Genomic DNA, 23,529 nt, shown 5'->3' with positions numbered 1-23,529 from the left:
ATGCCCAGCTTAGGAGAGCAGTTTTCAAGCAGCACAACACTGTTGTCCCAGTAAAGAAAAGCACCACTCCAGACTGGCGAAGGCCTTTCCAGTACAGGGGTTCACCCTTTTATTTGTGACTGAAAATGCCCCCTAAGGAGGAGCCACAAGGCACAGCCAAGAGGGAAGCTCCAGGCCTCTCCCCTCCCTGCAGGCTGTTGTGGCGATCACGTTAAGGGCACGAGGGCTCCATCGCCAAATAGCACTCGGAACGTGGACATCCATCCACTGCACCACTCGGCAGGCACCACGTAGGCTCAGCGCAGGCAGGAGGGCACTGAGAGCCGCAGGCTCCACCGGCCCAGCTCCGCTCCCTTCCCCTCTGGAGGTATAAAGTCCTCAGCAGCCGCTTTAATGGTTACTCTCTTCCTCTTCAGCCAGCCAGGCCTGTGGCAGGAAGGCCAGGTGGTGGTACTGGAGAGCAGGGAATCTCACTTCTGATGGGATCGCCGGATTCCCACGAGGCGAGCACCAGGGGCCCAGGCAGGGGTTGCACTCAATGTCCCATTCAGCAGCACCCCTCCCAACTGGGTCCCCTTATGCCTTTTTAATAAGAGTCTGTATAGTGAGTGGACGGCAGACAGGTGTATTTAGCGGCCCCGCTCGACACTCCCGAACCGCCGAGGTTGAGCTTGTGGACCTCACCCGGCTGCCAGCCCTCCCCCACCCCACACTGGTCCCTCTCTCCTGCCAGCCCCGCTCATCTTAGGGCTAAGCTGTAGACATGGTAGATCTCGTCCGGAAGGTTCTCCTGCCGCTCCTGGGCCAGGAGGCTGAGGCCCGCGCTGTGGACGATCCTGTGGACCACGTCAAGGTCCCGGCACACGCTGCTGTCCACATCGTCCAGGATCACGCCCTCCTGGGCCATGTTGTCTTTGATGACGATGATGCCGTTGGGGCGGAGGCCCCGCTTGCAGCGCCGCAGGAACTCGGCCAGGTGCTGATCGGTCAGGTGGCCTGGGGGAGGCAGAGGCCGTCACGAGGGAAGGATGCCAGCCCCTCCACGCCACTGAGTGTCCACTTGCTGAGCACTTATCGGTGCTGAACACACAGGGCCACTGGCTTTCAACAGCCCAGAGGGGTTTACCAAACCCCATTTTAAGAGGAAACGGGCTCAGAAGTCACCTACCCAAGGGCAATCACAAAGTATGCTGCTGGGATTTCACCCTGACTGGGTGACTTGCAGGCCGTGCCCAACGCCTACACTCCACCCGCCCCTCCTAGGCCTGGATCAGCGGAGTGTACCAAACAGAGTTCTTCCCTACGTTACAACTCCTAACAGGCTTTTGAGGACCACAAAATACAGGGCGAATCCAGCGTGTTCCCCGCAGGCCTGTGCCGCCCACCTGGAGGAGGTGGCCTGCTGCTAGGTCGGCAGCCTGAGGAGAGCACCCTGGGTACGCCGTCAGGCCAAGTGCGTGCAGGACCGGATGGTACACCAGGGCTCGCTCACCGCGAGCAGCAGAGGGGCAGCCAGGGCTTCAACTTTTCCTCTTACTGAAAACCCCTTCTTTATGAAAACTCATTTCCACATTCTTTGAATGCAGTAAGTTATTGATAATTAAAACTTTTCAACAAGAAAATCTGTGCCCAAATGGGTCACAGCAGGTATTGAGCTGAAACAAAACATGGAAGCAAATGAACCTTCTCGGTGGAGTCCTGGGGAGTGCAGGGAGGATTCGAGGGACCCCCGCCGGCCGCCTCTGCAGCAGCGCCGGAGCCTCAGCTCCCAAGGCCTCGGGAAGCCCGGCCTCTGCGGTGGGAGACGTGCAGGCAGGCGGAGAAGGGGCGCGGGACGCTCACCTATCACCCACTGGATCCAGATAACGTCGTAAGAGTGAGGCTCCGGGCTGAAGTCCTGGAGGCCGCAGCAGAAGAAGTTCCTCACTCTCTTGCCCTCCTCACCCAGGTAGGTCTTAGCCTTGAGCAGGAAGTCCTCCGTCACGTCCACCATGTCCACCGCTCCGAAGAGAGGCAAGAGCAGCCTCTTGGTGATCCTTCCAATGCCAGCGCCGCAGTCCAGGGCATACGAGGTGCCCGTCTTGTTTGGGCCTTCCTGAAAAAGCAGAGAAGGCACTGACTATAAGGAAGGGTTAGACAGCCAGAGGGACCCTGTCACTGCGAAGGGGCCTTTCCTCATGAGCCCCTGGCACTACTCAGATCAGGCCTGGGCACAGGCCGGCAGCTGGCACTGGTGGGCCGGCAGTGGGCGTAAGCACAGCACAGCCTTTTTCTGGGCCACATGTTTCTAACATGAAAGCCAACCTCCACTTAGGGGTGTTAACTCAAATAGGTGCGTTCATCTCCTGTCACTCCTGAGACCCCATTAAAAGGACAGCAGCAGAGAGAGAATAAAGAATTCAGGCAGCGAAAGGAGGGAAGAGGGCACTCAGTGAACAGATCTGGGAAGATGGAACGCGGGTAGAGCAGGGGGCAAGCGGCAGCCTCGGTGTTTGCCGAGGGACAGGCAGGGAGGTTCCGGCCACGGCGATGCCAGCCTGGCACAGAGGAGGGTGGCAGGGCAAGGAACTAGAAGCCTGTGTTGGCAGAACGGCCAACACCCACAGCCCAGATGCTTGCAAAAACGGCAGGAGAGCAAAGGTTTTGCCTCTGGAAAAACAGAACCGTTTGTGAGAAGACTGCTCCGTTGCGGCACCGAGAGGCCCCAGCGCGCCAGCCGCCTCCCGTCGGGTGACCTGGAGGCAAAGCCTGTGAGCCACCCCACCCCACCCGCGCTTCAAGGCCTGGGTCGCGGACACGACGGGGTGACCCTGCGGCGGCGAGTGTGAAGGTGGCGCCCCACGCAGAGCAGGGAGCGCCACAGCGCCACAGCCTCTCCTCCGGGAGAGCACAGCAGCCCTGCCTACCCTCAGAAACCTCTGCAGGAACTTCCGGGAGCTGCTGATGTCGATGCTGGAGATGTGGCCGTACCCCCCGAGCATGCCGTCCACGGTGGCCGGGACCTCCTTCCAGTACGTCTTGGCCTTGGAATAGAATTGTTGCTCGTCCTCGATCACCTCACTCGTCATGCTGTCGCGAGCCACGTCTCTGCTCAGGCACCAGACTCAGCAGCGGCGTCCCCTGAATAAAAAAAGGTTGGAAGCAGCCAGGTTGAGGGCCCTGGGCTCCCCGCATGCTTCTGCTGGTCACACGATCTAGCCTGACGCAGAGGAGTGGCCAGTGTCCCCCAACCTGCTTCTACCCATTAGAAGGCACTGCCTCCCGTCTCTTGCATTCAAGTCATTTTGCAAAGCTATCTTCATGTCAGAGCGGGAGACCCAGAGTCCTGGCTTCTAGTTCTTTCCTTACCCTACATGACACCTGACTCAGTGGCTTCTGAACCCAGGGTACAGAGAACCCCGATCTACACTTACGAGAAAGGAAAACAAAGCAAGGAACCCAAGCCTCCTACAGCGGACATTCCGGCTGATCCCAGCAGGGCCCAAGGAGCCCCACGCCTCCCTTCCTCTGTCGCGAGCACAGAAACAAGCTCACTGTGGGGTCCAGTCCACGGTTACCCATGAGCCTGACTCTGTGCCAGGTGCTGTCTGTGAACAGGGAGATGGCCAGGCGGATACACACGATCACGCATGTGTGAGGGCTGCGGAGAGGTACGAGGTGCTGGCAGAGCACAGGTGTCAGGAGAAGCGACACACCAGCTAACGTCAAGGATGAGGAAGCGTTCGCTCAGCAACGAAGAAGACTGCTCCAGGAAGACAGGAGCGTGCGCTGCCCTTCCAACGGGAAACTCGGGGTCCTAAGGGTCATATTTACTAGTTCAGACTTCACGCCAAAGAGCAGCGAGCTGGAACTACTCTAGGTGAAGCAGGGAGTGGCCTGGGATGTGTGCTTCTGGAAGGCTGTGTTGGCAGCCGCGTGGGCTACAGGGGAGAGTGAAAGCAGACGGCCGGGCCCTGATGGCAGAGCAGAGGCCCATCGCGAGCGCCGCATTCAGCCAGCTGGGCCACACCACGTGGGGGATGGAGGGTCACACCTCTCCCGAGGCACCGCGCTCATCTACAGACGCTCACCGTGCGCAGGGCTGTTCCAGCTGCTGTGAGGCTTGTCCAGATAAAGTTCAACACCCAGAGGCTTACAGCAGGGGAGACAGGGAAGAAATGGAACCAACGAGAACACGAGGCAGAAACGAGGACTCTCGTTCAGCCAAAAAGTGCTATGGAAACTTGAGGGATAGAGGAGTCCCTTCCGAATGGCAGGCGGGGCAGCAGCCAAGAGAAGGCCGGGCCCGGAGGACAAGGAATGCTCTGGAAGGGGACAGGGACAGAGCGGAGGTGGCATGGCACGCGTGCCACACAGAGGGCTGGGGATGGCCGGGCTGGCTGCAGTGTGGACAGAGAAAAGAGTGTGGGAGGTGAGCCCGGCCTGGCAGACGGGGGCCTGGAGTACAGCGCCCTGCGTGCAGCCTGGGGCCGTGGGTCCGGTCTGTCAACAACGGGAAACTGATCAGCTGAGTTTCTGAAGGGCAGGGCTGTGCGGGGACCCAGCCTGCGGGGGCTGAGTGGCGGCAGTGCGGGAACGGCAGGGCCGTGCCAGGAGGCAGAACGCACTGCGCACTCTTCGCTGGCCACTGGACCCTCACGACTCAGCGCGGCCCAGGCACCCCACGAGCCCCGCGTGGAGGAGGGAGCCGACGCACACGGTGGCATCCTACCCAAGGTCAAGGGGCCCGTGCGTTCGCCGAGCCCTGGGCCTTCCCACGTGGGCAGCTGATTTTCAACACAGGGTTCCACTTAAGTGTCACCTCAAAGAGGCCTTCCCTGACCAGTCTAAGGCGCCTTCCTCCAACACGCTTACCCAGTCCCCGTGGTTGCTGCCTTCCGAGTGCGTATTTCTAGCTGAAATGACACTGTTTACTGACCGTCTGGCCTCCACTGGAATGGAAGCCCCCGAGGTAGGACCTTGCCTTTTCACCACTGCGTCCCGGCACCGAGCCACAGGAGTCCCTCGGTGCAGGGGTGAAAGCCCCCCGGTCCCCCAGGAAAGCTGTGCACGTCTGTGCTCCCGGGGGCTCGCTCCGCCCCCTTTACAGTACTCCACGGGGCTGTAGTTAAGTCACTGACCTCCCGGTATGGTCCTCAAAAACAGCTGAAAACCCCCTAAGACCGAGAAGTGCGTTAAGAGCTTTAAGAGAAGTAATAGAAAAGTGCCCTGAGGACAAGCATGGGCCTTCGACATGTAACTTAGAGACGAGAAGGAGCGAAGGGGAACAGAACATGGGAAACGCTGAAGATTCTCACTGCCATGTCTGTAGTTAGCCTCCAACATACACCTGTACTCTGAACTTGTCCTGGAACACAAGGAACCTTCCAGAAGCAGCAGGCCCACCCCAGCCAAACAACTCAGAAACGCTGCTCCCTGATGCAATTCCACTTCTGCCACGGCCAGCCCTTTCTGGAGACGCCAGCCAGCCAGTGGGGGCACCAGGGGTGGGCCTGGCCTGGCTGCTGGGAACAGATGGGAAGGGGGCCTCCTCCTCGTGCCCGGACCCGGCTCCTTCTGTGGACCCGGGCATTCCCCAGGAAAAGGGTCACACGCTGGCCTTCTGAGGAACAGAAGGGAGCCGACAGCAACCACATGCCCCACCAGGGCCGCCCTGAGACCTGGACTTTGCCACTGTTTCCACCCTCCGTAGACCCCTTCCACTGTGCCCCCAGAGACCCCTGCTCCACCCCCTCTTCAGGTTCTTGAATCAGCTCTCAGACGGATCCCCTCCCTTCCCTGTTCAGGTGCAGGGCTTGGGACCCCAATGAGGACGGTTCCAGTTACGGCACCAACCCAAGAGCCCTTTGGGGTAACAGGCTGGGGGGGCCTCAGTTCTAAATACTGCCCCCCACCCCTGGCTCACGGCAATGTCCCACACCCGTGTCCCAGCCCCTGAAGCTACCCCCAGCCCACAAGGAAGAAGTGGCACGCTGCTTGTGAGAATGAACTCTTGTTCCAACCTTGAGGAACATGACAAGCAAAAGAATGTGGAGACCTGCCAGTCCCCAAGAATGCCAGCTGTGGCAGAGTAACTGTCACTGTAGCTCCCTGAGAACGGACAGGAAAGGGAGCCACCAGCTTGAATGTCACCATGGAACTTTACTGGGTTTGGGGGCTGCCTATGTGGATGCGGTCTGAAAGCCCAGCCCCTGCCACTAGGCACCGCAGCAACCCTTTCCCAGCCCCTCCGCCGTCACCCAGCAAGGACAGCACCAAAGCCGGCCACACAGCAATGTTCCCACTCGGACGAGCTCAGCAAGTTCGGCCCTGTCCCCCTCACACAAACATCTGGTTTTGTATTTGTGTCTATCTCCCCACTGGACTGGGAACTCCTTAGAAAGCAGTGGCGACACCCTGAGATGTATCACTGTATTTCTCTTGCATCTCATGTAGCTCATAGGTATTCAACAAAGTTCCCTTCTGATCAGATGAACAGAATAAATCCGGGGCCAGACGCTTCCCTGGCTCTACTCTCTCTATCTGTCTGCCTTCCCTCCCAGGAGGCAAGCTTCCAAGGCCCAGGGACACTACATCATACACCGTTAGCCTAACACCTGCTACAAGGTGGGTGTTTACTAACTGGTTGCTGAATGAATCATAGAAGGACCTTTGTGCGGCTAGTCATTCTGCACTTTTAAGAAAATCCTACGGACAAAAATTGAATCATGCAAGCCTGATATCACTGAAGCCCTTTACTGACGATACAATTTTTTGCTTTGCCAAAAGCCTTACAGCATGATTCCTTTAAATGTCAAGGTCCCCCGAATAATCCAATTTACAAGAATTCCACTTACGGGGAGATTCTAGGAACAAGCCAGGGGAGGCACATCTAGGCCAGGAAATGGCAAGTATTACTTTGACATTTGTTCTAACAGCTTAGATTCATTAGTAAACATGACTTCTGGGGCCCTGTGTACACTTTGCCTCCCAGCGTCCAGATTGAGGTGGGCAGGAGGTCCCTAGGGGTCAGAGGGAACGGCGGGGTTGTCAGTCAAACGGCAGGAAGTCCTCCTACACTCTGTCCGGATCACAGTGAGGAGCTGCACGGCTGCAGGGATAGGACAGGGGCCTGGGCGGTCTGGCTTCGTGCGCTCTGGGCTAGCTTGGAGGGGAAGTGAAACCCTTTGCTGATGGGGAACTTCTGCTCCTCAGCAAGTGGAATGTGCCTGTGAATCCTTCCTGATCATCTGGCCCACCTACCCACGCCCCCTCCAAGGTGTTTAGGGCCACCGCGGCCAGCCGCCCCAGCTATTGCTCTTCTCCCAGGATCCATGGGAGAATGGTGTTGGAACTGTCACCATCAGGCTCTGCAGGCCCATCTCATCCTCCTCATTTTACCGGTCTCTACGGAAAAGCCTGGAAGCATCTGGAGGCAAGAGCCTGCCTGATGTTACCTCTTCCTTCCCACACCCTCGTGGACAGGGCCTGTTCTCCCTGGCTCTGTGTGGACAGCCGTTGGACTTCTGAGAATGGAAGGGTGTTCTATGAAAAAGAAAGGGAGGGAGGGAGTAAAGAAGACCAAAAAAAAAGGGGGGGGGCGGGATTTAAAAACAAAGGCTCTGATGAAGTTGAACGAACCAGGTCTGAATCCTGGCTCAGCTTCTCACTGGCTGTGTAAGCTCAGATAAGACACAACCTCAGTGAAGTGTCTTTATCTATAAAATGGGAACAGCAACATTGACTTTATAGGAAGGCTGTGATGATTAAATGTGGATATAAAAGCGTAAAGTGGGGCTTCCCTGGTGGCGCAGTGGTTGAGAATCTGCCTGCCAATGCAGGGGACACGGGTTCGAGCCCTGGTCTGGGAAGATCCCACATGCCGCGGAGCAACTGGGCCCGTAAGCCACAACTACTGAGCCTGCGCATCTGGAGGCCTGCGCACCGCGATGAAGAGTGGCCCCCACTTGCCGCAACTAGAGAAAGCCCTCGCACAGAAACCAAGACCCAACACAGCCAAAAATAAATTAAAAAAAAAAAAAAAAAAAAAGCGTAAAGGGATCCATACACTGCTGGGCATGCAGTAATCTCAAAAGTCTCTGTCAAATGAGAGTCTCATCAATTCTCTCTGCCAAGTGTGAAGCTCTAATGAGAAAATGCGCTGAAAGGCCCTATAAACCAGAGTGTTGGCCACACCTAAGGGATTATTACTGTTACTGCTGGGTGGTCTTTCCAGTGACTCAGCTCTGCCAATCGGCAGAGGGGAGTGAGCTTCCCATCCATGGAAGCACGGAAACCCTGCTGGTTTTGGTGACTCTGTCTTTGTGATTCTACGGCTTCTAGTACATGTACTCTAGTACATGTACTCTAGTACATGTACTCCAACCCTCCCACAGTCCCTAGTTCACAGAGAGAAAAACCATTCCACTCATGGAGTGATGCACACACACAGAAAACCAGCAATAGAATAAGGACAGAATCCAGACTTCTGACCGGGTCAAGGCCCTAGTTCTCCCGGGGTTCATCCCATCTCACTGGGCAGATTCCATACATCCAGACCGTGTGCAATACTGCCCAGCCCCACCCGCAAGGCCTCTGACACCAGCTGGTTCTATGCCTTATTGTACAGAGAAACCACGGTCCAGAGAGAGATCACACAGTTGATGGGCAGCAAAGCCTGGGCCTTCTGATATGGCAGCCTCTCTGCCAACAGGCTGACCTTGGCTCCAAGGGCTTCTCGCGGCGGGCTGTCTTTTGAGCGGCACCTATGTTGACCCCTAACTGGGGTCGGGTCCAAGGTGAAATATGATAGCAACGCCTACGTAACCGGGCACTGCCCTGTGCCGACTCTGATCTGAGCATTTTACTGAATCCTCACACCCACCCTCCTAGTGGGTGCTCTCCTTACCCGTTTCTCACAGGGGAAACTGAGGCTCAGAGAGGGAAAGGAACTTGCTGCGGCGGGGGCCGGCGTGGGGGAGTGCCCTGATCAGGCTTGGGGGGCCTCGGCCTTCCTCCTCCCACCCCACCTGGGGCCCCGGGCCGGCCGGCGGCGGACCTCCCCGGAGCGCGCACGTGGGGCCCTGCCGGCTCGCGCCCGGGTCACGTGAGGAGCCGGGGCCTCAGGGCGCCGAGGCGGTTGGGGGCCGGGGCCTCCCCTCTCCCGGCGGCCGCCGTCCCCCGCTCCACCTCGCGCTACTCACCCCACGCGGGGGCTCCTAGGACCCGGGAGAAGAGGACGGGGAAGAGGAAGGGAGGGCGGAGGCGGCGGCGGCGGCGGCGACGGCGGCGAAGACCCCACCAGCCCCCGAGCAGCTCCGCCTAACCTCTACCAGACGCGACACCTCGCGGCGCGCGCCGCCTTTGTCCGCTTACGTCACTTCCGGGCTCCCGGGGGCGGGGCCGCATCGGGCTCCGCCCCGCGATCGGCTCGCCCCGCCCCGTGGGCTCCGGACCTAACTCGAGTACTGACCCGGGAAGAGCTTCCCAGCTCTAAAGAGCCGCAGCGCCGACTCTGTCCCGCCTCCAGCTTGTGCACCAGCTCATTTGGAGGCGGCAAGGCTGGACTTTTAAAAACGAGCGTTCTGTGGAATTTCCACTCGGTGAAAAGGGGAGGAGGAGCCTTATGCAAGCCTTAATCCCACCCATAACAATTAACATCTTAAAATATACAGATCAAAAAGGAAAAAAAAGGAAGAAAAATACCCTTGACAGTGCCAAGGGGTTGCCACTCCAAATAAGCAGAGCAAATCCATGAAATTTCTGTTCCCAAAAGGTTGCCCTCCCCTAGGCTCCTCCCATACACAGAAATTCTGGAGCGGTCCCTGAAGCAGCCTTGATGGAAATGAGAGTTTGCAGGTAGGTAGACCCTGTGAACCTTTCCAAGCCTCAGTCTCCACTTCTGCCAGATAGATGGAATGCTCTGAGGGTTAAATTTGTGGGATATTGTGCGTCAAGCCTTCTGCCCTGTGCTTGGAGTCAGCTCTCAGTAAATAGAAGCTGATTCATAATATTCATCACAATATTCATCTATGTCATAATATTCACAATATTCATCATAAGTTCTTTTTTCCTAAACTGACATCCTGGCTTAGATTTACAGTGCCTTCCTCTGGGCGTTGCACAAAGGAGGGGCTTAAAGTGTGTTTGCTCTAATGAAGTGAAAGCTATGGGGGGGGGTGCCCTGAAAAGCCCCACATGCTTTTGAGTCCCCCAAAACTGTCCATATTATGTGGCATCCTCGCTAGGGCACTGCAGGTCAGACTTGGTTCCCCTGGCCTGGGCTCCTCTCCCAAGCTTCAGTTTCCATGTCTCTACGGCAAGGGGATAAATCTTGGGCAATCTCAATCTGGAGGTTTCTATAATCTTTGGGGGGCAGCTCTGAGCCTAGCTTTTTTAGGGGTGCCTAAAAATCCACCCCTACCTTTTTTTCCTGTCAGTAGAAGACAAACTCCCTTCCCTACACCTGGACTCCAAGGCCTTTCCAGGTCTGGCCAGTCCACTAACCTCAAAGCCTCTTGCATCTCTGAATTCCCAAGCCTCGCACATAGTAGATGCTCAATAAATGTTTGCAGCTGGAGGCCTCCTTAGAAATCATCTAGGTAGTCTGGTGTTCCTCATCCATTTTTTAAAAACTCACATACCCTTAGAATAAATGTAACAATTTCTCACCTTCCCCACTCAATATTCTGTCTTCCCAAGGAGGTATGCCCTTCCATCCCTGGTTGAGGAGTATTTGCGGAAATATATTACATTGTCTGGGATGCCTCCTCCAGGCAGACATCTTGTAATTTGAATTCCAAAGTCATTTTTTTCATTTTCAAATTGTAAAATCCTACCAGGCCAGTGAAATTACTGGTCCAAACTACACTCGTCCCCCACTCAAGTTTTACAATACAAGCTTTTTCCCTGCCCCCTCCCAGCCAAGAGTCACAGGTGGAGCCCAACAGTCCATTTTACCATGGAGAGAAAGGAGCGATTTATCCAGCACCACACAGCAAGCAGGAACAGAGCATGGACTCACAACTGGTTCCTCGTAGTTTCCAGGCCCACCGCATTCTTACTACCCAGCCTTCTATGGAAGTTCCACCTCCAAAGCCACCCAGCCCAAACATGACCCACCTGAGCCTCCCAGCTCCAGAGAGGGTAGCTGAACCCAGGGCCCTCCATCCCTGGCTTGGGCCTGACTTCCCTGGCCAGGGGTCCCACGCTCCCTTGTGACTGCAGCCTTGGCATCCTGAGCACAACAGCCCTGCCCTCTGCCCCCAGCCTCAGTGCCCACTTCACCTTGGGTGAGGGGTGCATCATAATGACCCTGAAGAGACCATGGAGGCAGCAGGGAGGGGCCAGCAGATGGACCAAGCCGGGAAGATGGGCTCTTCCAAGGAGCAGCCCACCTGGTAGGGGGCTCTAAATTCAGGGGACCGTCTCCAGCCCCACCCCAAAGCCCCACTAGGGTGAGTGTGACACTAGAAACCAGCTCAGAGCTGACAACAATCTGGGAGTGGGGTGTGGTAGGGAGGAAGCAGGCTCTGAGAACCCAGTGTCAGAAGTTGGGGGTGGGTCTGGGGCTCTGTCTCCCAAAGGGGGAGTTTGTTAAAAATATGTCTTGCCCCACCCCAGACCTCTGAATCGGAATCTGGGGCATCTGTATTTTCACTAAGCTCCCACCCAAGGGACTCTGGGGCTCCAGAAGGAATGGGCAGCTGCAGGGCAGGTCACCCTTTCAAGCTGGTTCCAGGTTTCCCAATTCCCACCTCAGCGCTAATAACAGTAACAACACGTTGAACACTCCAGATGCTAAGTGCTCTCTACCATGTGGTGCGGTTTCATTCTCACAAAGGAGCAGGCGCTGGGTTATCCCCATTCTGCAGATGAGGGCACTGAGAACAGTTAATTAATTGGCTTGCCCAAGGATACAGCTAATAAGTAGTGGAACGGAGTCTAAATCCTAAATAATAATTTTAAAATATAATAACAGCAGCAGCTAGGTTTCGTTGAGCACGTACAACGTGCCTGTCATTATTCTAAGCCATTTACATGTGCTCGCTCATTTAAACGTCACAGTAACTCAAAAAGTGGGTACTCTCACCGTCACCGTTTTTCAGGTGAGGAAACAGAGGATCGGGACAGAGGAAACAGTAGCCTGAAGCCACTTACTGTCTGGCGAGCCAGGGGTAGTAGCCCCGAACCACGCTGCCCCGCTCCGGGCGCTATGGCCTGGAGGCTGGTCTACGCCCTCCTCTCCACTTCACACGGCACCGCCCCCACTGGCGTGAGGATGCCCTGAGCTGGGCGCAGGGCCAGACATGCCGCGGCGTCGCCGCAGCTCCTGTGCCCAGCAGGTGGCGCCCGAGGGGCTCCCCGGCGGTGGCGATCGCAGACGGAGAGACCCGCTGCTGCCGAGGCTGCCGCTGCCCGAGCTCCGAGCAGCCTCTGGCGCGGGGGCCTCCGGGGGCTCCAGGGCTTCGGATGGCGGCGCCGAGTGGTGGCAGGCCCTCGCGTGTGAGTCCTCGCACTCGGATCCCGGGGTGGGCGTCAGGCGCCCCCGGTCGCGCCTGCCCGTCCTGCCCACCGTGGCTCAGCGGGCGGCGCGGAACCGGACAGGGCTGAGGTCGCTGCTGCTGCCGCCCATGCTCTTGGCCGGCGAGACCCGGGAACCGGCGCCCCGGGCCTGGACAGTGCAAGGACCCCCGCAGGGGCTCGGCCAGGGAGAACCCCGACTCTTTGGGCGACCTCCTAGGAGAGTTCCCCCCCCAGCCGGTCCCGGCAGTTCCTGCGCCAGCTCAGGGCTGAGTCTGCGGAGCAGCCGCGACCACCGAGGGAGGCCCCTACGGCCCCCACGGGGGGAGCTGAGTCATTTCCGGTGGGGGTCCCACCACCTGGCATAGAATAATGGCAGTGTTAGCAGAGTATGCCTGGCAGAGTCCTGGAGATGGCAACCACCCCTTGAGGGCGGGTCTACCACTGCCCCTATTGTACAGATGAGTAAACTGAGGCCCAAGGCCATGCAACCAGGAAGAGCCTGGTAAGGATGGTCCCCAAGAGAAGGCTCATAACTATTTCCACCTCCTCCTGGCTCCCAGCTTCCTCAGCATCACAACATCAAAGGGGTGTGTCAGAACACTCTGGAAGTCCTCCTCAGTGTCCCCGCTACTCCTTCCTCCCAGACCTGGGGTAAGTGTCAGTGACCTGCTGGTGGGGACAGGGTTGTCATCAATGCTCTGACGATGGGGGACCCTGATGACTCATGCCAGGTGTGGCCTATTTGTCTTCAAGGGGCTAGTCATTGTACTTCAAGAATAGTCTTAAGAAGATTTTGCTCCATCACATACCTGCCCTAGGGCCCTTCAGGAGAGATCACTCACAATTCACCACGGTCGAGAAGACCAATCAGTGCGTTATGGGAGGATGGGGTAGGGGAGTGGGGAGAAAGAGCATTTCTTTCCTCTGCCTTTCACCCATGAATGTATCCATCTGTCCACCTATTCATCCATCTGTGTGTCCATCCATGAATCAGGTCTTCTCCCAACCTGTTCAAGGATCATCCATCAACATCTATGAATCCATCCACCCATTAATCAGGTCTTCTACCAACACCTTCATAATTCATCGATGAATCCATTCATATATTCATTCTCCCATTCACCCATCCACCCTTGCATACATCTTATCTGTGAACCAGGTCTTTTACAACCTATTCATGAATCTCTCCATCCATCCACCCACCCATGAATCAGGTCTCCTGTTGATCCATTAATCCACATATCCAGCCAGCCAGTCATCCAGCTATTCCCAAATTCCCACAATTCTATCCATCTATCCATGAATCCAGTGATTGATCATCTACCAATCCTTCCATCCACTTGTAAATCCAGGATGCTATCCATCTTTAGTCTTGAAGCCATGTACAAGTCTACACACTCATCTACATAATCATTCATCCACCCATGCATCCATACATGTGCCCATCCTCCTAAGATCCAATCCTTGTATTAAGACCTTTTCGGGAATTCCCTGGCGGTCCAGTGGTTAGGACTCAGCACTTTCACTGCTGTGGCCCAGGTTCAATCCCTGGTCCAGGAACTAAGATCCTGCAAGCCATGTGGTGCGGTCAAAAAAAAAAAAAAAAAGACCTTTTATTAGCTTTTACTATATGTCAAATATCGGGGGAAGTAAAATAAGGGATGGGGGTAGGAAGAGCCTGGGCATTAGAGCTTAACTGGGCCTAGATGCTGTAGCTCTAATGGAGGGGGAAAAGAATGCAGAACTAATTCCTCCTGCTTAAACAGGCTTAAACATGGATGAAAGGTGAAGAGCATTGCCCATGAGTTTAAAGACCAGGGAGAGGAAATACACTAGACATGCCATTCCTTCTCATCCTGGACCCATGGCAGACAGTACTAACTGATCACAGCACTTTTCCCCCACTGAGCCTCAGAACCCTTCCTGACACAGTGCTCCAGGCAGACACCACCAGTGGATCAGAGTAGGTGCCAGAAATGAAACACATTTGCCAACCCAGGAACTTTAAATCAATCAGACCAAATAAACACACTACTTCTCACAAGATATAATAAATAAGAGTATGGAACTCATTATCTCGAATGTAAGCAACAACAGGGATGGATACCTTCACAGTGTTTCACATTCAGGAGCTAATTCTTGAGCATCTTGAGGTGTGTGGCGTTCCCTAGTAGGCCCTGCTGGGGACAGCTGGGTGCATTAGAACACACGCCAGCAGCATTTGAGAGGAGAAGCTGAGATTTCAGACCAGTGGGCACAGCTGGGGCAAGCCTTTGGCTGGTCCTGAGGCCAGCACCAAGCAGGCATGGATAAGCAAACAGCTGTTGCATAACTAGGTCCCAATGCCTGTAGCCGACACTGTCTTGGCCATCTCCTGGATGCCTGGCTCTTCAATGGGCTTATGAAAAGCGTCCCCTCTGTGTCCAAACGGACATAAAGATGTGGTCAGATAAATGGAGTCAGATATATCAATAGGCATTGTACGTAAGGTCAAACGTGGCATTTCTGAATAACAGAGCTGTGGATGGATCAAGCAAGCCCTCCTGCAGCCTTGCTCTGGAGGCTGAAATTAATAAATGTAACCATAACAGATCCCCTTTATTGAGCACAGGTCCCTTGCCAGGCCCTGTACCAGATGCCTCACGTAAGTTATTTGATACTCACCAGACTCTTACAAGGATGCTATTATTGTGTCTACAATACATAGTACATAATTTAAAGGGGAAAACTGTAAAATGGAGACTTGAGGGCGGTCTGCCCCATGTCACAGGACTGGGAAGGGGCCTAATTGAAATTGACGATTATAAAACAATTCTCAGTTAGAGGTGCTTACCCTTGGCCCTGCAGACCCTGGCGGGGGTGGTGGTGCGGGGGACAGTGCTTTTCAGTCCCTATCATCTCTTCACAACCCTGTACGGTGGGCACAACAATGATCTCCATTTTACAGACAAAGAAACTCAGGCTCAAAAGAGTTAGAATTGAAACCCAGGACTGCCTGACTCCGGAGTTCATATCCTTATTGTCTCTGCTGAATTGCTTGATATATAAAAGAGCCAGCTCTGGAACCAGATTCAGATCTCGGCTCTACCCCTAACCAGCTGTGCGATCTTGGGCAAGTTGCAAAAAACAAAAACCCTCTGTGCCTCAGTTTCCTCATCTGTAAAATGGGAATAATAATCATGTTTCACAGGGCTGTGTGGGTTTGGTGGGCTGATGCCTGTTACATGCTTGAGTCATTGCCTGAAGGGCAGGAAGTGCTCAGGAGAGGCCAGCTGTGATTGTCAGGATCCCACAGGGAGCTCCGGCCTGGTGGATGTGTGTTGTCAGGGTGGCATGGGGGGCTGGGGGCTCAGGCCTTGGTCCTCCCCTGCCCTTCTCATCTCTCTCACCAGGCCCCACGCTACACAGGCCCCCAAGCTCAAGGCCGTGCTCACCCACAACTCCTCGGGGGAAGGCTCAGGGCACCGCAGGCGGTGTTGCCCTTTCCGCGTGCGGTTTGCGGATGAGACGCTACGGGACACAGCGCTCCGCTACTGGGAATGCAGCTGTGCAGGTGAGCAGACAGGAAGGGGAGCTCCAGGACTCCAGAAAGTTCCAGCCTGAAACCTGAAGAGCAGAGGCTGTGGCCCTGGGTCCTGGGAGTTAGGGACCGGCCAAAAAGCCCAAGAGGCCATTGATCCTGTGGAGGATGCCCTTGAACTGGCCTCTCTGGAGGCTGTTAGGGTGACCTTCAAGGACCAAGTAGAGGGTCTGAGGTCCAGCAGAGGTGTCCCAAGGCTGCAGCTGTGGCCCAGGAAACAGTGACTGTCCAGGCCTGGCCACCACGGAAGGACTTCTCACTGCCAAGGGTTCCCACACGCTGTATCTGCCCACCTTGGAACCCACAACCTCAGCCTGCAGACCCCACACATGGCCTCCAGGGGCTGGAGAAGGTAGGAACAAAGGCACCCGAAGCATCTTTTTCCCATATCCCTGAAGGCAGACCTCAGAGGCCTGGCTTGGGAGGTGCCCAGAAAGTTCTAGAAGGTCACACCTCCACGGAAGGCTGGCACTGCCTGGTCCAGCAAAGAAGCTAGGAACCAACCACCAGGCCCAGGTTCCCAGGCAGAGCTTTGTTCATGTTGGCGCAGTTTCCAGTGTTTTCTGAAGTGGGTGTCAAGAGGCAGGAAGAATACACGTCCTTGCTCTGGTATGATCTTTCCTAAGGCCTGCTTTCCCCATCTGCCCAGCCCTTTCTCTTCTCAGAATCCAGCAGTCCAACGGCCTCATCTATTTATTAAGCACCGACTGTGTGTGCTCTCAGGGAACAGCTGCCCCAAAGCCCCGCTGGGGGCAAAGCCCTCAAAATCCAGAACCTTGGCTGATTCAGAAGGAACCTGACCCATCCCCCTCAGGGTCACAGGAAGTTGGAGGTGGAAGCAGCAATTCTGCCCAACTTCTGGTTGTTCGATGGGGCAGCCAAGGCCCTGAGGACACATGACACAGCAGCTGAAAAGAGAAGCCAGAGTGCCCCCTGGCCACCCCTGCGAACACAAGGAAAGGGGGCACCTGGAGAAAGTTTCTTGGGAATGGCAGTTGGCTGGCATGGGAGACACTTCCTTGTCAGCCACTGGGCTGTGGTCATAGCCCAGAACACCAGAGTGGCGCTCAGCGGCTGCTTCCCAGCCCTTTCCATCCTCAGGAATTCGGGGTTCCTGACCAGCTGGAGGGGCAGCTGTTGGACAGGAAACACTCTCCATCCTCATAGGATTCTCTGCATCGTCTCTTGGATTCACATGGTGGGGCGACTGGCCTTCCCACTGTGGGAAATGGGGCCCATTTTGGGCTGAAGCAGGAGTGGGGGTGTGTTGGGGGGTAGGGGGCACAGCTTCGGTAATAAAGGCAGAAACAGTCATGCAGGATAGTTTTAAAACCAGAGCCTTCCCTGGAGGCAGCCAGAAGGCACTGGGAGCCTTCGGTTGCCATGGAGACAGGACTCTGCCCGATCTTGCCTGCCAGAGGGAGGAGGAGAGAGGGGGGTATAGGTGCCCCGCCCGGGTAGAGATCTCACCCGTGCTCTCTCTCCTCCAGTCCGGCAGGGCATCCTCGAGAACAGGACAGCCAGCGGGTCAGCAGCATCGGAGCAGGTGTTCGGGAGTGTCGGGAGATGGCTGGAGAGTTTGCCCAAAGCCCTGTATCCCAGGGCCAAGGAGGACACCATGGCCAACTCATTCGGCTGGGACTTCCCTGGCCTGTGAGGCTTTGTGGAAGGGGACGGGATTCATGCATCTCCTCATCCTGTAAACCTCCGTGTCCAGCTGTGGTCTGGGCCCTTGAGGGTTCTGCCAGCCATGGGTGGACCTGGGACTCAGGGTCCACGCAGTTCATGGGCTCCTGTCCCCCTTAGGTCCACCCTGGAGCCGAAGGGCCACCTCTCTGAGGACACCTCTATGAACAGCAGCCTGCCCTTCATCCCCAGAGGCAGCGGGGGGACCTCAAAACCTTTCTGGAGCAGGTGGGCAAATCGTCCTGTTCCTGGAGCCCGAAGCTAGTGAGCAACTGCTGGCAGCCAGATACCTGGAGCCCCCCTGCCTGGTGGGGGGGTGGTGCCCAGTGGGGTGGCCAGGGCTCTGGGTAAAACCCCCGTATGTGCTCGGCTAAGGGGTGGGCTCTCAGGCCAGGCTGCCTGGGTTCAGATCGCAAGCTCCTAACTTTCGATCGGTGGGGTCTTTTTCGTGTCAGTTTCCACGTCTGTAAAATGGGGCTGACCACAGTGCCTGCCCCCTCGGGCTGCGGTGTAGAATCCCCCTGGGCCCAGGGAACCCCATCTCCTGCCCAAAGGCCCCCAAAATGCCCAGCTGGTTCTCCTTCTCGTCCTAGGAGTCCTTCCTGCCCAGCTTGGTGTTGCACACACGGTCCTGAAACAAGGCCGCCCTAAGGGGCACCAGCTCCTCCTGCCGTCAACATCACGTTGCGCTCAGAGGTGAATGGCTGCTGGTGCCCAAGCCCAGGTGTGGACACGGGTGAGGGGTGAGGAGAGGCCTTCCCTGACCCACAAATAAACACACATCCCTGGTGGCTGGTATCTGCTGTCAGGTCTCACCCTACAAACCTCTCCTGGTTGCTGGTCTTTGGGGGTCCTGGGCCAGGGGGAGGGCAGGGGCGGAGTCACAGCTGGGATGAAGATGGGGGGGCAAGGCATCTTCAGGGGTCAGGCTTGTTCCAAGTGAGCCCCTCTTCTGGGAGGTGGGAGACCCTGCCACACACCTCAAACCTGGGACCAAGCCTCTGTCAACCTAGATCAGCCCACACCTGAAACAGGCACCTGCCCCAGCCTCCCCTAGCCCAGCCTCCATCTTTGACGGGAACCAAAGGCTGCTTGCGGACCTCCCCTGTGGGGTGAGGGCATCCAGACTGTGGCCAAAGGGACAAACATTTGTCTTCTGTGTTCCCCAGGCCAGGGTCTCATCTGGTCCCTGGAGGGCAAGCATCTGGGTGGGCAGGGGTCAGATGTTTCTCTCCCACTTAGGGGGGCAGTGTTCAGAGTCACACAGGCGGTGGCGCAAGACAAGGTGGCAGGAAGTGCCTGGAGCTTTTCTGACCGCTGCACTGATCCAGCAGTGCAACCCCCATTTGCCTGTCTGCCAGGTTTGGCCCTGCCACACACCTGCGTTCCAACTGCTGGGCAAAGTTTGGCCCCCTCCCCTCTCTCCTAGAAGCAGCGCTTTGGCTCCAACCCCTCGCCAAGCCCGGGATCGAGGTCTTTATCGCCACCTCCTGGCCAGTGAAGAAACAGCCACGGAATCCACACCCAGACGCAGTGCTGAATAGGAAAGGCTGGGATTGGGGTTGGACCGGCCGTGGGGATTTTAGGGCCACGACGGGTTGTGGATGGGGGAGAACTGTTTCGAAAGAGGGCCCTGGCTCCAGAAAAGGCCACGGATCTACCAACCCTGTGGGGATGGGATGGAGCAGTGCTACCATTCCCCTTCACTGGGGAATGTAGTGGGATTTCGATCCCTGGGATGATCTGTCCCCTCCATCCCCACTTTCTGGACTTTCACCCCTCCCCCTCCCCAGTACTTCTATTTCCTGGAGAGCCTGCGGGTCCCGGAGGCCTGATTCTACCGCACCTTTTCCTCGTGGCCTTGCACAGCCCACCTCGCCCTCTCCGAGCCTCAGTTTCCCCCGGCAGAGCCGCGGCGGACCCCAAACCGGCCACCGGCTGCAGCGCCGCGCCGCGCCCACGCGGGGGCAGTGTTGGCCTGGCTTTGGCGCCGCCCGGCGCGGCCGAAACTTCTCAGCCTCTTGCTAAAGGGTCGGAAACTTTTCCCCTCGCGCGGCGCTCGCGTCTCCGGCCCCGCGCCGCGCCGCCTCTTTCCACCTGCCCGACTTCGCTGCCGGACCGCGGGGCGGGGAAGGGAGGCTCCCCAACTCCCAACTTCTCTTTCTCGCTTTTTCGTTGTTCAACCAAAAAACTGCTAAGCTTGCAACAGCGCCGTCAGCCACGAGCACTGAAGATTGAGTCCCACGTGCAGCGCACAGGGGCGGGGAAGGGGGCGGGGGACGGCCCTGCGGCGTCGGGCCTCCCAAAGCGGGGCGGCCGGACAGCGGCCTCCCGGCGGGGGCCTGTCCGGTGGGGTGGGGATGGGGACCCGGCAGGCGGCCACGCGGCGTCCCGCAGCCCGGTTTCTCGGGGACCCCTCCGCTCCCCGCCCGCCCGCCCGCCTGCCTGCCTCGCCTGCCTCGCCCGCCTCGCCCGCCTATCTTCCGCTCGCATCGCCCCCCTCGCCCCCGCCCCAGCCCTCCATTTCTTCCTTCCCTCGCTCCGTTCTCCTCCCCTCTCCTTCCTCCGCTCTCTCTTTCCCTCCTCGACAAACATGGATTCTGTGTCAAGAGGACCTTGAGCGGCAGCCCCGAGCCTCCCCTCCCGCCCCTGCCAGCAGAAACGCAGGGACACTGGGACAGCCGCAGACAGGCCCCCGGAGACGCGCCCCACGCGCACACCACACACTCGTCGCACACACACGTCACACACGCACACAGATAGGCACCACAAACACCTCCACACCCACACCCACACGCATGCAAAGACTCACACCACGACACTTGGAAACCCCACATACTCACGCAGGACACGCGCATGTCCTCCCCAGCTAGGGTCTCCCAGCGACCGCACCCCGACATTCCAGAGTCCACGTGTTGCCTTGGAGGCCGCAGACGCAACCTCCACCCCAGCCCTCTGTAGATCTTCCCAACATGCCCCTGCCCCTCTGCAGGCAGAGCTTGAACTTGAATGTGGGGTGACCAAGAAGGGGGAGAGGAGGGGAGAAAGTGCTGCAGGGAGGGGATGGACCTCTCCCCAGGGTCCCCAGCAGGGTCCTTTTCGCTGGTACATTTCCACTCAGGGCTGGCAGGTGGCCAATCCCGCCTGGGCTCCTGGGAGCAGTGCGGCGGGAAGGCTGGGGAAGTGGCCGTGGCTGGAGCTGGTGCCCCAGCTCTTGCTCCCTACAGCCTCAGAGCCCCCCTGAATCTCTGGGGGTGGGCAAGGCAGGTGTACCCCCCACCGGTCTCCTCCAGTTCCTGTCTGCCCTTATCACTCTGTGCAATAGCAGCCCGCACCCCATTCCATCTCCCACCCACACCCCGGCCCTGGAACATGGGCAGACCGGGGCCAACCCAGGCTGGGGGGCAGTGGGAGCTGGTCTAGTTTTGGGGGTGGCGGGGAGGGAGGAATGACTCCCAACCCAGGGCAGAAGGAAGTGATGGGAGAAGCAGGAAAATCTCTGCTCCTTTCTCCCAGCGGTCCCCACCTCACTGGGCCTCTCCACCCGCTGCGAGGGCATCTCCTTAGCTCCTTTGCAGATAAGGAAACCGAGGCCCAGAGAAGTTAGGGGGTCTTGCCCAGGCTGTGCCAAGCGCAGGAGCCGGAGCTGGGACTAGGCCCACGCGTGTCCTATGCCAGTGCCCAGCCTTCAGCCACCCACACCCGTGTCCTCTCACAACCATTTGTCGCTGGGAAACCGAGACCCAGAGAGGTGCATCTCTTTCTCAAGGTCACTTCGTTTTGAAGGGTTGGAGTCAGGATTCAAATTCAGCAGGAAGAGGTGCCGTACAATCCTGGGGCTCCCTCGCCCCAGGGCAAGCAGGGTGGTCTGGAGGACCCTTCCTGCCCCAGGTCCTTCCTCCTGCGTGAAGGGCACCTTGGAGGCAGGGAGAACCGGGCAAGGTCAGGGAGGGAGAGAGATGTATTTGGAGGTGGTGTTTGGGGAGGATGTGGAGACTGGCAAGCGAAAGGACAGGAGCAAAGGGTCCTGTGAGTCGGAAGCCTCAAGAATTGCCCAGAGGGTGGGGCTGGACCCACGGGGAGGCAGGAGGGCAGCGCTGCCTCCAGACATGGGCGTGGTCAGAGAGGCCCCCCACCCCCAGCCCGGATGGCAGTGAGGTGCCACTGGAGACGTGGAACCGGAGAGAGCCGGTCCCACGGTGGGCTCCGGTAACGAGCTGCCCCAGGGGCTCATTCACTTTCATTCTGCCGGCAGTTCGGTGAGCACCTGTTTGCCACACACACGCTGGGCCCTGGGACAGTCTGGTGGGGGACATGGACCCGAATGGGCGATTGCAGGACACAGTGACAAGTGCTGTGAGGGGAGGCCCGGGCTTTGGGGGCACAGAGGGGGGGGACCAAACCCACAGTTTGGGGCACGGGGTGGACACCTGGGCCTTTTGACGACAGTGAGATGGAGGCATGGTCAGACCCAGACAGCAGACCAAGAGCACGGGAAGGGAGGGGATTGCTACAGGCCCTGCAGCGAGGCTGGTGCCACGATTCCTAGCACGGGTCAGGGTAGGGCAAGGGGCCCAGGAGGGCTGTTGATGAGGCAGGAGGAAGGGCCGGAGTTCCCCTAGCCAAGACAGGCACACACACACACACCCCCTCTGTCCCGGCCATGTGGGGCTGCGCACTGCTCATTCCTGCTGCCTTTGTCTGTGCCATTTATCCTAACTCCCCCCGACCCCCCGCCCTGTCATGTCCTCCGTTTCCCTGACATTTCTGCCTTTTGGGGTCCTGTTGTCCTTCCCTCCCAAATATGCCCTAAGTGACAGATGGTCTGCAGCTTCCAGGGGCTCCTGCCGAGGGCCATCAAACCCCTCCACGGAGACAATGCATGCTGCCACCTCCACAAGCCTCAACATTCCCCTGTAAACAGCCTCAGGAAAGGGGGTGACACTGGTGATGTTCATTGTGCCGTCTGGGCCCATCGGAGCCAGCTTCGGATGCTGGGTGGAGTCCGAGCCAGCAGCAGAGATTGGACCCATCACTGGCTTCTGGAACCCTCTTGAATGGTGGCACTTGGACCCAAAGAGCCAGGGGCAGCTCATCTGCCATCTCCCATCATGAGGCCTTGGGGACCCTTAATGACTCACCCGCCAGGGTTTCCGGATTTATTGTCTGCACCTGGCAGCCCTGGGGATTGTGGTGACACCCGCAAGCTCCCAGGGAGCCCCCATCTGGGCTCTGGGCTGGCTTCCAGCTCCCCCAGCTGCAGGGCACAGCAAACCCCAAAGAATCTTCTTCCAGGAACCTGCTGGCCCAGGCAGCCCAGATCCCCAGTGTGCATTCTCCAGGGGACGATGCCTCCCCAGGATGGCTCCTGAGTAACTTCTGACAGCCCACAGCCATTCCATAATGTTAACCACGAATCCACGTGAGCAAGACAGATCTGGGCCCTGTCCTCATGGAGCTCAGAGTTCGCCGGGGATCACAGAGGCATAGTGACAAAGGCTATCGAGCAGGTCCTTGTACAGACATTGGTCCAAAGACTGCCATGCTTCGGAGCTTACTGATCCATGAAGGAGGGCACAGCTCTGTGAAGTAGGCACACCCTTAGCTCCATATTACAGATGAAAAAACCGGGTCACAGAGAGGTTAAGTCACTTTCCCAGGGTCACACAGCTGAGCTCCAGATAAGAAGTCAGTGAGAAGTGCTGTGATGAGGGATGTACAGGCAGGTGTGCAGGCGAGCACAGGGCAGCTGCCTCCTC

At 57.5% G+C, this 23,529-nt stretch overlaps 2 protein-coding genes across 11 annotated transcripts; one reads left to right on the top strand and one right to left on the bottom strand.

Moving 5' to 3' along the window:
- Positions 1 to 82: 82 nt before the first annotated feature.
- NTMT1 (N-terminal Xaa-Pro-Lys N-methyltransferase 1) lies at positions 83 to 20,779 on the bottom strand. Of its 8 annotated transcripts, XM_082401791.1 has the most exons (6): positions 9,183 to 9,299; positions 4,855 to 5,156; positions 4,071 to 4,131; positions 2,907 to 3,120; positions 1,843 to 2,095; positions 83 to 996 (listed from the first exon to the last, which is right to left on the bottom strand). In XM_082401791.1, exons 4-6 carry the CDS (start codon positions 3,066 to 3,068, stop codon positions 740 to 742), a joined length of 672 nt encoding a protein of 223 aa, XP_082257917.1. In that variant the 5' UTR covers positions 3,069 to 3,120; positions 4,071 to 4,131; positions 4,855 to 5,156; positions 9,183 to 9,299; the 3' UTR covers positions 83 to 739. The 8 variants fall into 8 exon arrangements, with proteins under 8 accessions (XP_082257917.1, XP_082257914.1, XP_082257916.1 ...); XM_082401788.1 differs by having other exon boundaries at positions 4,071 to 5,156; XM_082401790.1 differs by lacking the exons at positions 4,071 to 4,131; positions 4,855 to 5,156 and adding an exon at positions 3,558 to 3,796.
- LOC309633248 (uncharacterized protein C9orf50) lies at positions 9,455 to 18,561 on the top strand. Of its 3 annotated transcripts, none has more exons than XM_082401785.1 (6): positions 9,455 to 12,483; positions 13,065 to 13,155; positions 15,897 to 16,057; positions 17,575 to 17,611; positions 17,891 to 17,998; positions 18,364 to 18,561. In XM_082401785.1, the coding sequence occupies exons 1-6, from the start codon at positions 12,288 to 12,290 to the stop codon at positions 18,419 to 18,421; spliced, it is 651 nt and encodes a 216-aa protein (XP_082257911.1). In that variant the 5' UTR covers positions 9,455 to 12,287; the 3' UTR covers positions 18,422 to 18,561. The 3 variants fall into 3 exon arrangements, with proteins under 3 accessions (XP_082257911.1, XP_082257909.1, XP_082257910.1); XM_082401783.1 differs by having other exon boundaries at positions 17,575 to 17,737; XM_082401784.1 differs by lacking the exons at positions 17,575 to 17,611; positions 17,891 to 17,998; positions 18,364 to 18,561 and adding an exon at positions 16,734 to 17,276.
- Positions 20,780 to 23,529: the final 2,750 nt, after the last annotated feature.

This window comes from Balaenoptera borealis, assembly GCF_965194805.1.
Source record: "Balaenoptera borealis genome assembly, chromosome: 8".
NCBI lineage: Eukaryota > Metazoa > Chordata > Mammalia > Artiodactyla > Balaenopteridae > Balaenoptera > Balaenoptera borealis.
Note: the sequence above shows the minus strand (reverse complement) of the source record. Positions and strands in the feature narration are given on the sequence as shown.

What these genes read in the sequence shown, in the direction of transcription:
- NTMT1 (XM_082401789.1), bottom strand. Translation starts at nt 3,068, where the DNA reads ATGACGAGTGAGGTGATCGAGGACGAGCAACAATTCTATTCCAAGGCC. An exon ending in TCCTGCAGAGGTTTCTGAGG is followed by an intron (nt 2,096 to 2,906) that starts GTAGGCAGGGCT and finishes CTGCTTTTTCAG; the next exon opens with GAAGGCCCAAACAAGACGGG. An exon ending in CTGGATCCAGTGGGTGATAG is followed by an intron (nt 997 to 1,842) that starts GTGAGCGTCCCG and finishes TGCCTCCCCCAG; the next exon opens with GCCACCTGACCGATCAGCAC.
- LOC309633248 (XM_082401783.1), top strand. Translation starts at nt 12,288, where the DNA reads ATGCCGCGGCGTCGCCGCAGCTCCTGTGCCCAGCAGGTGGCGCCCGAG. An exon ending in GTGGTGGCAGGCCCTCGCGT is followed by an intron (nt 12,484 to 13,064) that starts GTGAGTCCTCGC and finishes CCTGGCTCCCAG; the next exon opens with CTTCCTCAGCATCACAACAT. An exon ending in TCAAAACCTTTCTGGAGCAG is followed by an intron (nt 17,999 to 18,363) that starts GTGGGCAAATCG and finishes TTCTCGTCCTAG; the next exon opens with GAGTCCTTCCTGCCCAGCTT.